Source organism: Dasypus novemcinctus, chromosome 8 (assembly GCF_030445035.2).
Source record: "Dasypus novemcinctus isolate mDasNov1 chromosome 8, mDasNov1.1.hap2, whole genome shotgun sequence".
Taxonomy (NCBI): domain Eukaryota; kingdom Metazoa; phylum Chordata; class Mammalia; order Cingulata; family Dasypodidae; genus Dasypus; species Dasypus novemcinctus.
In genome coordinates, this window is record NC_080680.1 from 41,924,170 (window position 1) to 41,939,610 (window position 15,441).

Consider the following 15,441-nt stretch of genomic DNA (forward strand, 5'->3'; position numbering starts at 1 on the left):
CCTCGAGGCCAGAAGTCTGAAATCAAGGTTTTGAGTGGACCATGCTCCCTCTGAAACCTGGGGGAGAGAATCCTTCCTGCCTCTTCTAGCTGCTGGGTGTTGCCAGCAGTCCTTGGCAATCCTTGGTTTGTAAATGTATACTCTAATCTCTGCCTCCTCCATCTTCACCTGGCCTTCTCTCTTATGTCTGTATGTCTGTTTTCCTCTTCTAAGGGTACCAGTCTTATTGGACTAAGAACCCATTCTATTCCAGTAGGACTTCATCTTAACTAATTCAATCTGCAAAGACCATATTTCCCAATAAAGTCACATTCTGAGGTCCTGGGGGTAAGGACTTCAACGTATCTTTTGGAGAGATGCAGTTCAACCCATAACAATTATCCTTAGGTAAAAGGATCCATGCAGATTGATTTCTCTTCCCCTTTTTGAAAATCTCAGTTGGTGCCTTCTTTTTTTTTTATGATTTATTTATTTATTTATCCCCCCACCCCACTGTCTGCTCTTTGTGTCCATTCACTGTGTGTTTTTCTGGGCTTGTATTCTCATTAGGCAGCTCCAGGAACCAATCCTGGGACCTTCCAGGGTGGAAGAGAAGCGATCATTCTCTTGTGCCACCTCAGCTCCCTGATCTGCTGCATCTCTTATTGCCTCTCCTCTGTGACTCTTTTTGTTGTGTCCTCTTGTTGTGCCAGCTCTCCGCGTGGGCCAGCACTCCAGTGTGGACCAGCACTCCTGCATGGGGCAGCACTCCTGCGCAGGGCAATACTCTGCCCAGGCCAGCACTCCATGCAGGCCAGCACTCTGCGTGGGCCAGCTCACCACATGGGCCAACTTGCCTTCACCAGGAGGCCCTGGGCATCAAACCCTGGACCCCCTATATGGTAGATGGGAGCCCAGTTGCTTGAGCCACATCTGTTTTCCAGTGTCTTCTACATGGGATCTTTTATAAATAGAAAGTGAGATTCTTCTCTCTACTATAATGACCATTTTTTCTTAGTCACCAGTATTTTCCAGGGGACCCAGGAACCTCAGGATAATCCCTTTTAAATTGTGACTTCACCAGGGAGTGCAACCTGGCTAGCAATGTGGTGAATAATGTAGCCCTTCCCTCAGTTGTGAAATTCATAATTAAATGTGAAAACTCCACTGCTTAAATCCTTTTTCTGATTCAAGTGGCTCATTATCTTTATGGAGCAATGCATTAACTTTTCTGGGCCTTTTGCTTGTCCAAGCAGATATTTGCATATTTCATCAGGCATGTGAAAGTGCCAAGTGATGCCTAATGGTCCCTTGTGTCTCTCCTAGTTTGGAGACTTGCTGTTCGAGGAGGAGGTGGAGCAGTGTGCAGACCTGTGCCAGCGAGTGCTGCACCACTGCAGCAGCAGCATGGACATCACCCGGAGCCAAGCCTGTGCCACCCTCTACCTCCTCATGAGGTTCAGTTTCGGAGCCACCAGTGTAAGAGCTCACAAGCAATAGAGAAAGTCAATGCAAAGCACTGACTGAAAGAAAAAAAGGACAAGTTTGCAGGATTGCAGTTGACCTATGTCCTGTCAGAAGGAAGCATTTGAGTATTTAGATAGAGAGCAGCTTCTGCTTGGATTTCCATCCAAAAATAAATATCAAGACTGGTGAAGATGGGGATCCTGTATTTTATGCATAATTGTTCTGTAAACCCACAACTTCTCTAATAAAATAATAATATATAGTAATAAAGGCAGCATTTCCGTCAGTATGTTTCAATATGAAATGAATTTAATATATGTAGATGAAAAGTTGCCCTCTAAGAGAAAAAAAGACAACAGATAGGTTAAGAATTCAGAAGATTTTTGTCCTGGAGTCTAAATTCTGATTGGCTGAGACCACAGTGACTCATGGAAGAGAATTTTAAAAGACCAATATCATCTAGACCTGAGTTTTAATCAAAGCTTTGCAACTTTTGGAGTTCAGTTTTTTTGCAAAACAATCAACTGTGCTTTAGTTTGCCTAAATTTTGGTATGTTCTTTAGGAATTTCCATTTGTGGTCATATTAAAGAGCATGCTCGAGTGATATGAAATGATAAATTGGCTCGTGGAAGAAAGGCAGGGTCCTCAGGATATATCAGAGATGACAATCTAAAAGCCTTTTGAATTTTCCTTAGGGGCCCTTGGCAGAGCTGTTTATTTCCATGGGCCTAGAAGGAAAGGAGAAACAAAGTCACTGCCTCTGTAGAGTCCATAATCTCAGAAATCCTGACCTAGAAATCCTATTCCTCCCTGCAGTTTAAATAAGCCTCGAGAAGAGGAATCTTGTCAGAAAAGGATAAAATCCATGGCCCAACTCTGTAGGAATCTTCTAGCCTTACAGCATCGAGGCAGTCCAATCCTAAATTAAAATTTAAAGGGAGCCTGACAATGCAAGGAACAAATTTATGTCAGCAATATCCATTTAAGAAATAATGATTTGAATCTTGTGCAAAGTGTACTCACATAGCATTAAGAGGAAAGGAAACAATTGAGACACGGGTGAAAGTAGCACTGGGAGTTGGTATCTGGCTCTACTGCCTTCACTTATCTCCTAGTGAGTGTCTTTTCTTATTCCTTTTTTTTCCTTCTGGCACAGAACTTTGCAAGAGTAAAGATGCAAGTAACAATGTCTCTGGCATCTTTGGTGGGCAAAGCACCTGACTTTAATGAGGAGCACCTGAGAAAATCCTTGAGGACAATTCTGGCCTACGCAGAAGAAGACACGGCCATGCAGACCACTCCTTTTCCCATGCAGGTGGGCTGAAGAGCATCCTTGTCTCATCCGTGGGTTTAGGAAAAGCCAATTACAAATGTCACATGTATATATAAGGCATCTGCAAGGATTTACTGCCTGTCCCACAGGCTATGCTCAATGCTTTGAAAGATGGGGTAAAAAAAAAAAAAGAGCATCCACCATCGTCCCCAGCTTCAAGTTGTTGATAGTCTATTTGGAGAGCATAGTCTCAAAACATTTAGGAGGCAGTGCAAGACGCTAATACTTAAGTGTCAAGTAGTATGTGGTAAGAAACCAAATGCTTTAAAAGATTAGAGAAGAGGGGGTGGCAGGAATTAATAAACGATCTAGTGGCCAGGAAAGGCTTCTACAGGAAGGCAGGAGAAGGAGAGGGAAAATTAGTGGTAAAAGTGAGAATGAAATTTATTTAAGGAAATGATAAAGGGACCAGCCTGATGGCTGGGGGCAGGGGGTGATTACCTAAAGATAGGGAAAGCCAGAGATAGTGCTTATAAACAAGGTTAGGCCTAAGGAAATTTGTGAGGACTAGAATATATTCTTTCTCCAATACAATGACTGCAGGAACTCATGTATCTCTTAACTCCAGCTCCTGGCCTAGAGCCCACTTTCTGTGTATGTTAGGCTCTCAGGTAAGTGTTAATGAATGATGAATGAATGAGGGAATGCATGGATGAAGGTTTTTCTTCCTTCCCTTGGCCTGAGAGTCCTATTTGTTCAGTCTCTTCTGTCCTTCCTGGCAATGTTGCATCTTCATTCTCAGAACGTTTTTCCTCTACCCTGCATCAAATTCTACCTCTGACTTCACCTTAACTATTAGCTCTCTTTAAATTAATCTCATCATTTATGCAGCAATATTCACCAAGCGAATTAGGGCACTTTAATGGAGGGCTTCAATACCTTAATCCCATGAGGAGATTCTAGTGGCAGAAGTGTTAGGAGTCCTGAGAATCTGGTGGAGGGCAGTGGGAGCAGGACAAACCTTTTGTGGCTAGGCCACTAGTCAGGGCTACTGGTAGAGCCAGAGTCTCTCATCCTTTTTGTGCTGTAGGCTCCCCTGGCTGCTCATCTATTGCCTTTTGCAACAAAGAACAAAGGTTTCAAGAGGTTTTAAGCACTCTGCAGCAGTGGAAAGTCCAGAAAGCTCCTGAGACATGTTCCTAAGCTAGAGTCCTAGGTTGGCAACTACTTGGTATAAAAAGCCCTGATGTTCCTGAATAGAGTTGAGGGCTTTTCAAATTGCAAAGAACTGAAACTGTTAATAGTTCAAATTAATTTAAATGAAAGGTGGTGGAGAGGGAGATTGTGTAAGGATTCAGGGCTAATTGATGGATCCCAAAGGCTAGCTGAGTCCTGGGCTTCAGAAGCACCTGGACCTGCAAAGAAGAAGGTCATGGAGAATGCAGTCTAGACCTCCCCCTCCTTCTCAGATCGCTGCTTTCCTCGGAGCAAAGCCCATCCAGGGCTTCCCTGTTCCACTAGCAGTGCAATCCAAACTCCTCACCATGGACTACAAAGCCAAAATTGTTTGGGTGCTTAAACTTTTTGTAGGTAGAGGAACTTCTCTGCAATCTGAACAGCATCTTATATGACACAGTGAAAATGAGGGAATTTCAAGAAGACCCTGAGATGCTTATGGATCTCATGTACAGGTAAACTTCTCTGATAAAATCAAAAGGGGTCACTGGGGGCTCTAAGATTTGGCACTGTGGAGTTCTTACTAACGTAATTTTCACAGGCAATGTGGGTACACTCTTGCACAACATCCAAAAAATATAGAGAAATTAATAGAAATTAAACATTCAGAATGAGTTGTTCATATACAAGTTTTCAGAAACCTCTCCCTAATTTAAAGTGAGATACCTATTTTATAACACTGTCTTCTACTTACCATAGAATGAGAGAAAAGAATTATCAACTGTTATATGATTTATTTCTTGTATAGTTTTGTTCCAATTACATTCAGACATAGAGGTGTAGTTTTACTTTAGAAATCATATTTCACTGTATGGTTTAGAACTTTGCCTTGCAGTCAACTAGGAGAAACTATTTAAAGGGACATAATTATTCTACCACAATATTATAAGAAGGATAATACTTTTATGTCCTGTTATTATTTTAAGAGAGAGGAAATAAAAAGAAGAAAATTGTTAGGGATCCATTAAAATACACATCATTTTATCAGGTCTTTTTTACCACAAGGCTTTTACTAAATGGTATCATTGGACTCCTGTACACTCTAGACATGGGATGAAAACAACTAGACATATATGTGTCTTTTTTCTCATTGTATGAATATGTAGGCAAAACTCTTGGAAAGAAAATAGCTCTTGGGGAGACAAGTGGCCATAAACAGTAGAATGGTGTTATTAACCAGGGGTCCTGAAAACTATTTCTCAATCTGTCTTCAGAATTGCCAAGAGTTATCAGACATCTCCTGATCTGCGGCTGACCTGGCTCCAGAACATGGCAGAGAAACACACTAAGAAGAAGTGCTACACGGAGGCCGCCATGTGCTTGGTGCACGCAGCTGCATTAGTGGCCGAGTATCTGAGCATGCTGGAGGATCACTGCTACCTGCCCGTGGGCAGCGTCAGCTTTCAGGTGTGGGGCAGGTTTAGTTTTTCCTTTAGAGCAGTGGTTCTCAACCAGAGGCAGTTCTGCATTCCCTCCCCAAAAAGGGTCATCTGGCCATGTCTGTGACATTTTTGGTTGTCACAGTTGGGGGGGGACTGCTGCTGGTGGAGGACGCCAGGCGTGCTGCTACGCATCCTATAGTGCACAGGACGGCTCCCCCAGCAAAGTGCCAAGGGGGAGAAAGCCTGCTAGGGGGTGTATTTGCCTCTTCTAATATCTTCCTCATCTTATTAAATTATTGTTCACAATACCAGGACCTAGAGTCGACAGGCACTTTAAACATCCCCAAGCACTTTCATATGCATGATTTCATGTGACCCTCCCCATACCTTAGAAACAGAAAGATGAAGCAGTTTTTCTAAGGTCACTTCTTTATTCTCAACTTGTAGTTGGTACAGTATAGTGACAGCACTAAAAATATTTCCCGAACATTGGAAAAATGTTTTCCCTTATGGCCCATTCCTTTGACTCCACTCTGCAGTTCTGTAATGTCCCACTCTCTAGTCCAAAAGCAGGAAAGGGCCAAACTGACCTGGGAAGGAAAAGAAGGGCTGAATCCATACTTTCTCAGGGAAAGCTGGAAATTGTCCATGGTTGGCAAGGGAACTGACTGCCAGACCTGAAAGCTGACTTAGACTGAGATGCTCATTGGTCACTTGGACTGTTCTTACAGAATAATTTAATAGTCTTTAAAAAAACAAAACAGTTTTATGAGTACTTTTTAAAATGTTATAGTCTTTGGAGATGACCATCCCTGAATCCATAAACAATATAGTTATAGTAAGAGAACTCTTTACAAGCCGGATTCACAAAAGCATTTACAAGTGTTCATGTTATGCTTGTCTGAATTCATGTGACTGATTTTATGAAAGGCTTCATTTTCATTATTGTTCTTCAGCACAATTTTGTGATGCTGTGTTAACCACAAAGAGAGGACAATTCAAAGTAACTTTCCCAGGCTTAGAGAGTAAGTTACTGAAACTATTGCTAGTGGGGCCAGGAGCTTGATTTCCTAGAATACTATTCATCAGACAAACTGGATATTGCCTCATATTACTAACTCTTCCTTTCTTATGGGCCCCAATGACAAAAATATTTATTCTGTGATTTCAGTCTCAGTAAATAAATTTTACCCTCAATTCAGAAATGTTTGTTACGTGCTCCCTTAAAGTCCAGTAACTAAAAGCATAAACATATTACATGGATTTTGAATCACATCAACATAGACAAGAAAACTATAAAAACATTTTAGATGTGTCTGCTTCTTTCATCAGATTTATTTTGACCAATTTATATTATGAAAAATAAATGCTTTTTATAAGGTAAAAATATCTTATAAAAAGACTTTCTTTCAATTCCCTAATTCCCAGAAAACCTAATTCCCAGAAAATCATTAGGTTTATTACTTAATATTAGATTGTATCATCCCCCTTCTTTGTTTCATTAACTGAAATATTTCCTATAATTCTTTTAGGCCTTTTACCCAATTATTATAAGTTAATTATATTTTATTTACATATTAATTGCATTTCATAATTGACTTTTGTTTAATAAGCACTGTGCTAATTTCACCTAGAAGTCAATTGAGTTGCTTACAGTGAATCATGCCAAGATGAGATAGACGGGTTATTATAGAGCCAACAGAAAAACTCAGCATTGTCCCTACATGAGACATATTGCTCTATATTTTCATATGTCTTTATTCATTCTTCTTTTTAAATATTGATTGAGTGCTATATTCTGCTGTCATCAACTTTACATTCCAGCCAGAGAAAGACATCATATAGGTAATTATTCTACTCTTTATCCAATTACAATCATGATAAATGCTGTTAAAAAGAAACCCAAGATGCTGTGAGCATTTATATGACCTAGCCTGGGGGTCAAGGAAATCTCAGATGGGAGGTAAAAGGAAGGCAGAAGAAACAGGGAAGTCTAACACCTTATTGAAATTCAGATCATGATCAACTGAGTGTTCTCGGCTACAGAAGAGAATACAAATTACATTGATGCTTATGAGTGGAACCAAATGAGTTTAAAAATGTGTGGTTGAAAGTAACAGAATACCCAACACAGGGAAATGGACTTGGCCAAATGGATAGGGTGTCCGCCTACCACATGGGAGGTCTGTGGTTCAAACCCAGGGCCTCCTTGACCTATGTGGAGCTGGCCCATGCGCAGTGCTGATATGCGCGCAAGGAGTGCCCTGCCACACAGGGGTGTCACCCGCATAGGGGAGCCCCATGTGCAAGGAGTGCACCCCATAAGGAGAGTTGCCCAGCGCAAAAGAAAATGCAGGCTGCCCAGGAGTGACGCCACACACACGGAGAGCTAACGCAACAAAAAGAAACACAGATTCCTGGTGCCGCTGATAAGGATAGAAGCGGTCACAGAAAAACACACAGCAAATGGACACAGAGAGCAGACAACTCGGGGGGAGGGGGAAGGGGAGAGAAAATAAATTTTAAAAAAATCTTTAAAAAAAAAAAAGAATACCCAATGCAGACTGGCTACACCAAAAATGGAATTTTTCAGTTAATACAATGGAGGTGAGCCTGGAGTAGCACCCACTTAAGGTCAGACTGGATCTGAGAACCCAAACAATACCACCAGGCCTCAGTGTCATCACTACTTCCTGTCTCCACCTTCTGCTGTGTCAGCTTCATTCTTCATTCTTCACAGACTTCACAGACTTCACCAGAACACTGGTTCAGGAAGATTTAGGTTTCTCAGGTTGGAGTCCAAGAGAAAATAGAGATGCCTCACTCTGGCAGTTACCTAGAAAGTCTGCATGTATCTTATTGACTCATGTGTCCACTCTGCACCAATCGTAATGGCCAGGGAAATGCAGTGCTCTGATTGCCTGAGCCAGAGACAGCCCCACACCTGGAGTTACGAGCGGTACCCCAGAAGAAAATCAAGGTGCTTTACCTTAGAAGGATGAAGGAATTGGGGGCAGTAATAACAGATGTCCAGTGTGTTCTTAAATGCTCTGGTTTTTTCAGTTTTCAACCTTGTTCTTCTCCATTAAAATTGAGCCTTTGGGGAAAATATTATAAATGAGATCAATCTGTGCAAGAAAAATAACGTTGAGGCCACTGAATTCCAAGGAATGAGGTCACTGAAATTCAATGCCCCAGGAATGTAATATTTATTTCACAAATGTGGATCTGGATACGTCCTCAGATACTGCTGTTACTTTTATCTCTCTAATTCTGAACCCAGCAAAGTCTGCCCAGAATCTTTTCCCTCTGACCACAGCTAATAAGGGTGCATAGCTTCAGATCTGTTTCTCTCTATGTGGAAAGTTGCATACAATTCTAATAGTATTAGTTTCGCAGTTATTAGAGTCTTTCTATGGAAACTGTTAGAAGTTCTGTTATTTCCAGTTCCGAAAAATCATAATAGAGAGGTCAGATTTGGAAGAAAGGCCACAAAAGATTCTGAGAGCCTCCTGGATTCCTAAAACTACATTGCAATTGGATAGGAAGAGAATGGACTGTGACAATTGTCTCCTTATTGACTGCTGTGGTTGGCTAAGTTGATCTTGCTGCCCAGGCAAGGAGGCAGACTTATTTTAATTCACAGGCCAATTCTGATCAACTGGTAGTGGCTGCCTGGAGTACTATCCAGAGAAGAATTCTGAGGCCACATCTAAGCTCCCTGGGAAGGCATGCTCTAATTGAGAAGTTATGTCTGCCATGAGCACAGGAATAAAAAGTGATATGTGTGCTAACTTTGCAGTCCCTAAACTAGGTTTCCCATGTCTCCCATGCTTAATATGCATTTTTTTAATAACCACATCGAAGAAAATGACTCTTGATCTTTCTGAAGTATGAGAGTCTCTGCCAAAGGGAACTAGGGTAAGGCAAATGAAGCGGCCAGGGTGTAACATTTATTCTATTACATGACCCTGAGAATGAGTGCCTCATTATTATTTTTAAATTTTTAAAACCAGAATGGTTTATTGTGCAACTAATTGTTGAAATCCTTAAGATGAATGGGATGTTGCCACAGCTGCCCTCTTTGGTGTATAGCGTTTCTCCTTCATGGAATCCATGCCTGGATTGGTGGTATACAATTTTTAAGTACCTCATTTGACCAATAATTGGGGTACTTAGTCTTTTAGCCTTGGCACTCCAGTTATACTTTCTCTAGTGCTTGGTGCAAGTCAACTTCTGAAGTTAATAGGCCTCCAGGCCACAGTGGCTGCACAGTGAGTGCATCTTATTGTGACACTTGCCAAACAAGGACATTCCCTTTGTCATCTCGCTTCTTTGGCCAAGACCAAAAAACCCTCCTTAAATTTTGTACCCCAGCTGTTTCACTCATCTCACCCTAGTCCTGGCTCTGGTAGCTGCATTCCCTGCTAGAAGTCCTCAGTACTATAGTTCATGTAAAAGAAAAAGTGTACAAAGGAACAAAATGTTGGGGAGGAGGGGGAGGAAGTAAAAGCTACATTAACATAAACATTTCCATAAAGAAGACATTCTCTTTTGCCTGTTGTCGTATAATGTTACAGGTATTCATCTGTAAAGTCAAGGACATAGTGGCAGCCTACTTCAGAAAAACACCCTCAAACGTCAGAAGTTCACTTAGCTGTGAAACCAGAAGCCTCAGATAACTAATTGGTCTTTGGCTTTTAAAAACCATGACCCTTGGGAAGCGGCTGTGGCTCAATTAATTGGGCTCCTGTCTACCATATGGTAGGCCCTGGGTTCGCATCCCAGGGCCTCCTTGTGAAGACAAGCTGGCCCATGCACCACGGAGAGCTGACTGCCCATGTGCCGCGGCCAGCTGGCACAGCAAGATGACCCAACAAAGGAAGACAAGCAGATACAGAAGAATGCACAGCGAATGGACACAGAGAAGAGACAGCAAAGAAAGAAACAAGCTGCAAGGGGGGAATAAATAAACAAACAAACAAACAAACCAAGACACCAGCTATATGTCCCTCTAGGTATTTCACTAACTCAGCTGTGTAGCACTGATAGGTTATCTATATACACACATACATATAGGATGTATAAGATGTAGCACCTCTATGTTTTTTGTCTTTTTAAGGAAGTTCGAGGAATTGAACCCAGACCTCATGCATATGAAGCAGGTGCTTAACTACTGAGCTACACCCACTCCAACATATATGTTATATGTTTGATGTAAACTATATAATATATATACTTAAACAGTTATTGTACCTCCAAAAATGGTTATAAAGGTTTTTTTTTCTTCTCCCCCGTCTCCCTCCCCCTGGGTGGTCTGCTCTCTGTGTCCATTCGCTGTGTGTTCTTCTGTGACCGCTCCTATCCTTATCAGCTGCACTGGGAGGGAATCTGTGTTTCTTTGTGCTGCTTCATCTTGTTGTGTCAGCTCTCCGTGTGTGCGGTGACATTCCTGGGCAGGCTGAACTTTCTTTCGCGCTGAGCGGCTCTCCTTACGGGGTGCACTCCTTGCATGTGGGGCTCCCCTATGTGGGGGACACCCCTGCATGGCAGGGCACTCCTTGTGCGCATCAGCACTGTGCATGGGCCAGCTCCACACGGGTCAAGGAGGCCCGGGGTTTGAACCAGGACCTCCCATGTGGTAGGCAGCCACTCTATCCATTGGGCCAAGTCCACTTCCCTCCAAATGGTTATAAAGTAAAGAAAGCTGTGAGTTTTGAAGACCTGTTTCTCAGTGTGTCCTTTTGCACTCTTCTGGGTAGAATTATAAGAGCTCGGGTAATCCAGCTTGCGGGTAAGGCTCCTTGAAGGAGGCTTCCTCCTGCCCTCATGTTGGGTTCCTGCCCGTGCCTCTTATAAGTCTGGTTCCCCTGTTATCCGCACTTATCCTGTGATCTCTTTCAGAACATCTCTTCCAACGTACTGGAGGAGTCTGCTGTCTCGGATGACATCGTGTCGCCCGACGAGGACGGGGTGTGCTCGGGCCGGTACTTCACGGAGAGCGGCCTGGTGGGGCTCCTGGAGCAGGCGGCGGAGCTCTTCAGCACGGTCAGCGCCGGGCCTGGCCGGGCCTGCGGTGGGGGGCGCGCGTGACCACAGCCCCCGAGGCTGGGCGCGCAGGGCGGAACCGGTGGGCCTCCGGGGGCTTTGATGTATGCAGATTGCATCACTGTCCGAGGGAGACTGGAAAGCCTTTCCTCACTGTCATAGTCTGGTTTTCACCGCTCACTGCTCACCAAGGGGTGGAAACTAAGCTAAAGAAAGGCGCAGTCAGTGCTGATGCGCGCAAGGGGTGCCGCGCCGCACAGGGGTGTCCCCCGCGTGGGGGAGCCCCACGCGCAGGGAGTGCGCCCGTGAGGAAAGCCGCCCAGCGTGAAAAGAAAGTGCAGCCTGCCCAGGAATGGCGCCGCTCACACTTCCCGTGCCGCTGACGACAACAGAAGCAGACAAAGAAACAAGACGCAGCAAATAGACACCAAGAACAGACAACCAGGGGAGGGGGGGAAATTAAATAAATAAATAAATCTTTAAAAAAAAAAAAAAAAAAAAAGAAAGGCGCAGTGACTTGCCCAGGGTTACACAATGAGTGAGGAGGCCTGCTCTCACTCATTAATCTTCCCACAGGGAGAAAAAAATGAAGGAAGAACCACTGGGACCCGAGGGAAGGAATAAATAGTGTCTTCTCTCTTAACTACCCATACCTCAGGATTATCACAGACCAGGACCAGCTCACGGAGATGTCGAACAAAAAGCCCTGCAACTCCTAATTCAGGGACTAAACACTAATAAGAGAAAAACACGCATAGCTTAAGTCATTGAGATTCCAGGCTGAGGGGTGGGGTGTATTCTCTAGCCCATTTTCATTTTTAATACTATCTCCCCTTCCCAAAATTTTATACCAAGTAGATATTTAATACTTCACTACATTTATCTGATCCATTTTTTGTTTGCATTCTTGTATTAGTCTTTCTTTTCTCTTTTCAGTTCTGTTTCCTTACCACACCTTTTATTGTCTATTTATTATTTTAACTATCCTTTTTTTTTTTTTTAACTTTCCCTATCAGAATCTCAGAGAAAATCCAATATACTCTTTTTTTCCCCTGAAACTGAAGAAAATAAACTGGTTAAAATTCTTCTAACTCCTTCCAGGTATACACTAAGCATCTTGTTACAGGAAGATTCCTTATGAAACTAAATAAGCTAAAGCGGCCTTCCTGAATTGTTCTTTATTAGGGCTGCTTGTCTGTTCTCCTGTTTGTTTGTTTCTCTATGAAAGCCCTTGGCCCTACCTAATATCATTTTACAGGACCATGTAGCTTGTGTCTGCTTCAGTCTGAGTGCTAAAGACATCCCAAAGACAAGGGCGGTTTCAGGCTTCACTCCTGCCCTGTAAAGTGCTGTGGTGCCTCATTTTGATAATGAACTTCTGAAGTTTCCATTGCTCTTCTGAAGTTTCCAATGGATTAAACTTCATTTAACCTTCTTCCCTTTTCCAAGGGAGGCTTGTACGAGACAGTTAACGAGGTCTACAAGCTGGTCACCCCCATCCTGGAAGCGCATCGAGACTTCCGGAAGCTGACCTCCACTCACAGCAAGTTACAGAAGGCCTTCGACAGCATCATAAACAAGGTAGCTGGAGATCCTAGTCCCTACTTCGCAGGCCCCGGCCACAGGTGACCCTGACCCAAAGGGGCTTAGCTCTGCTTTCTCCTTAGGGAGTGATTTACCTTCAGAACTTCATTACGGTGCCTCTCACCTACTAAACAGAGAAGGGCTGGGAATAGACAAGGGACCAGAATTCAGTGTGTGAAAGAAGGCAGCTTGGATCACTTTATAACCAGGAAGTATGAGAATCACTTTAAATTCACTTAAAAGAAGTCCTAGAATACCTAGAACTCTTTCATAGGACTTTTTTTGTTATTATTTCTAAAAGTTTATTCCATAAACATTAAACTTTTTTTAAAGGAGTGATTTCTGTTTATATTAACCATAGGATTGAAATGCTTTGTAGCACGGTTAAAGACTCCTGAACTTTCCAACCCAGTAGACCCTCTCGAATTACATAGTAGCTAAGGAAAGGCTTTCTTATTTTGTTCATCAGGGTCATAAGAGAATGTTTGGAACCTACTTCCGAGTTGGTTTCTATGGATCCAAATTTGGGGATTTGGATGAGCAGGAATTTGTTTACAAAGAGCCTGCTATTACCAAGCTTCCTGAGATCTCTCATAGACTAGAGGTAAGAAAAGTGATTTTATGTGCTTAACATTGTTATACTTTACAGAAACAAGTGAGAGTGGGTCATTAGAGACCATGTTACCAAAAAAAAGAATCATGGATTCATCATTAATGTATGATATAAATTTTTCCACATTGCATTAATAATATGAAGGTATTATGTGAGATCTTAAGATAAAGCAATATTTGGATAGCTTTCCCCTAAGATCCTGAGCTTTTTGAAATTTGTAAATTTGGTGAGTATTTACTTTCAAGATTGTCCAAAATTCCATCAATGTCTTATGCTTTTTTTTAATCCCACCCCCCTTGTGGCTCTTGCGTGCTGTCTGCTCTGTGTCCATTCATTGTGCGTTCTTCTGTGTCTGTAATTATTGTTTATTTCCCCTCCCCCCTTGCAGCTTGCTTGCTGTCTGCTCTCTGTGTCCATTCACTGCACGCTCTTATGTGTTTTTTTTGTTTGTTTCCCTTTTTTTCTTTGTTGTGTCACCTTGCTGAACTGGCTCTGCAGCATCTGTGGGCTGGGTGGCACTCCATGGCACTTGAGGGCCAGGCAGTGCTCCTCAGTGTGTGAGGGAGACTACCTTTACAAGGAGGCCCCAGGAGGCAAACCCAGGGCCTCCCATAGGGTAGATGGGAGCCCAGCTGATTGAGCCACAGCTGTTTCGCATGTCTTGTGCTTTCTAATAACTCCTTCCAAATTTTAGTAAGACTATCATCGTGATTTTGAAGTAATCTGGTTAAATTACTGAATTGACCTTAGAAAATGTGTTCACCATTTATTTGGTGACCCTGGACAGCACATCCCACTTCTGACACAGAGATACTTGACAAGAACCACTCTGTGGGGCTGAACCCAGTGAGCTCTTCTTGCTGATCCAAGTAGTTCCCTGTTTGGATAGCTAGCATCAGCATCCCATTTGCATTTGATCCATAATGGACCAGAAGAGAGCAGCATTTTCTTGGAGGAAAGACTGGAGAGAGTGGGAAAAGGGGAAATGGCATAGAGAAAAATGAAGGTGAAGGTGAAAGGGTCAAGCACTAAAACACTCAGGAACGAAGTCAAGGGGAACCCCCGAAACAAAACCCACTCAGGCTGCATGACTGGGGTTTCCTGAACTACTGACAACAATTAACCGAAGATTCATACCCTAAGTTCTTTTGCCATTGCTTTGTATATATGCCTTTTCATGACTGTAACAACACTTTTGTTGCCTAATTGCTGTTACACTATTCACCCATGCCAAATAAGACAATAGACTTTTATCCTAACTTGACTCAAAGTAGCCACTGCCAAGAATGGTTAAATGTCTTGCCCAAAGTTGTTCTTCTTATGAATAGGAGAACTCAAATAGACCTCAGGCCACTTAGTTGCCTGTCTAATCATGTTTTCCCTATTCAGGACTAGTGGTATATATTTTGTCTTCTTGGGTACTGTGGTTTGCCACATTATGAGAAGCCTGGTGCTGTCCAAGTTCCCAAGGTACAAATGGTAAGAAGTCAACAGTGCTATACTCCATGGAGATGCCTCAGAAAATACAATGATGTTGGGTGAAATAGGGGCCAAGCATACATATTGTTGGGAAACATGCATCAATCGGCTCTGCTAAACTCCTTATATTTATTTTTGTAACAGGAAAAGCTGATCTTTGTTCATTTCAATAATCAACGAGCAAATTCTACATTATACTCATTTTTAAATTATTACACTTCTGAGACTACAAAGAGCTACATTATCTGAAAATAATCTTTATAAACTGTTGGTTTCTCTTATATAGGGATTTTATGGTCAATGTTTTGGTGCAGAATTTGTGGAAGTGATAAAAGACTCTGCTCCTGTGGACAAAACCAAGTTGGACCCTAACAAGGTA

General features: G+C 42.5%; 1 protein-coding gene across 3 annotated transcripts in view; it reads left to right on the forward strand.

The window, feature by feature from the left end:
• The window catches only part of DOCK8 (dedicator of cytokinesis 8), a 246,921-nt gene that overhangs the window by 215,534 nt on the left and 15,946 nt on the right, over positions 1–15,441 (forward strand). For all 3 annotated transcript variants that reach the window (XM_058301712.2, XM_058301715.2, XM_058301713.2), the window contains 8 exons: positions 1,306–1,458; positions 2,604–2,762; positions 4,311–4,411; positions 5,171–5,363; positions 11,243–11,386; positions 12,836–12,967; positions 13,440–13,574; positions 15,349–15,438. In XM_058301712.2, coding sequence (XP_058157695.1) covers positions 1,306–1,458; positions 2,604–2,762; positions 4,311–4,411; positions 5,171–5,363; positions 11,243–11,386; positions 12,836–12,967; positions 13,440–13,574; positions 15,349–15,438 — 1,107 coding nt within the window. The remainder of the gene's footprint in view (positions 1–1,305; positions 1,459–2,603; positions 2,763–4,310; positions 4,412–5,170; positions 5,364–11,242; positions 11,387–12,835; positions 12,968–13,439; positions 13,575–15,348; positions 15,439–15,441) is intronic.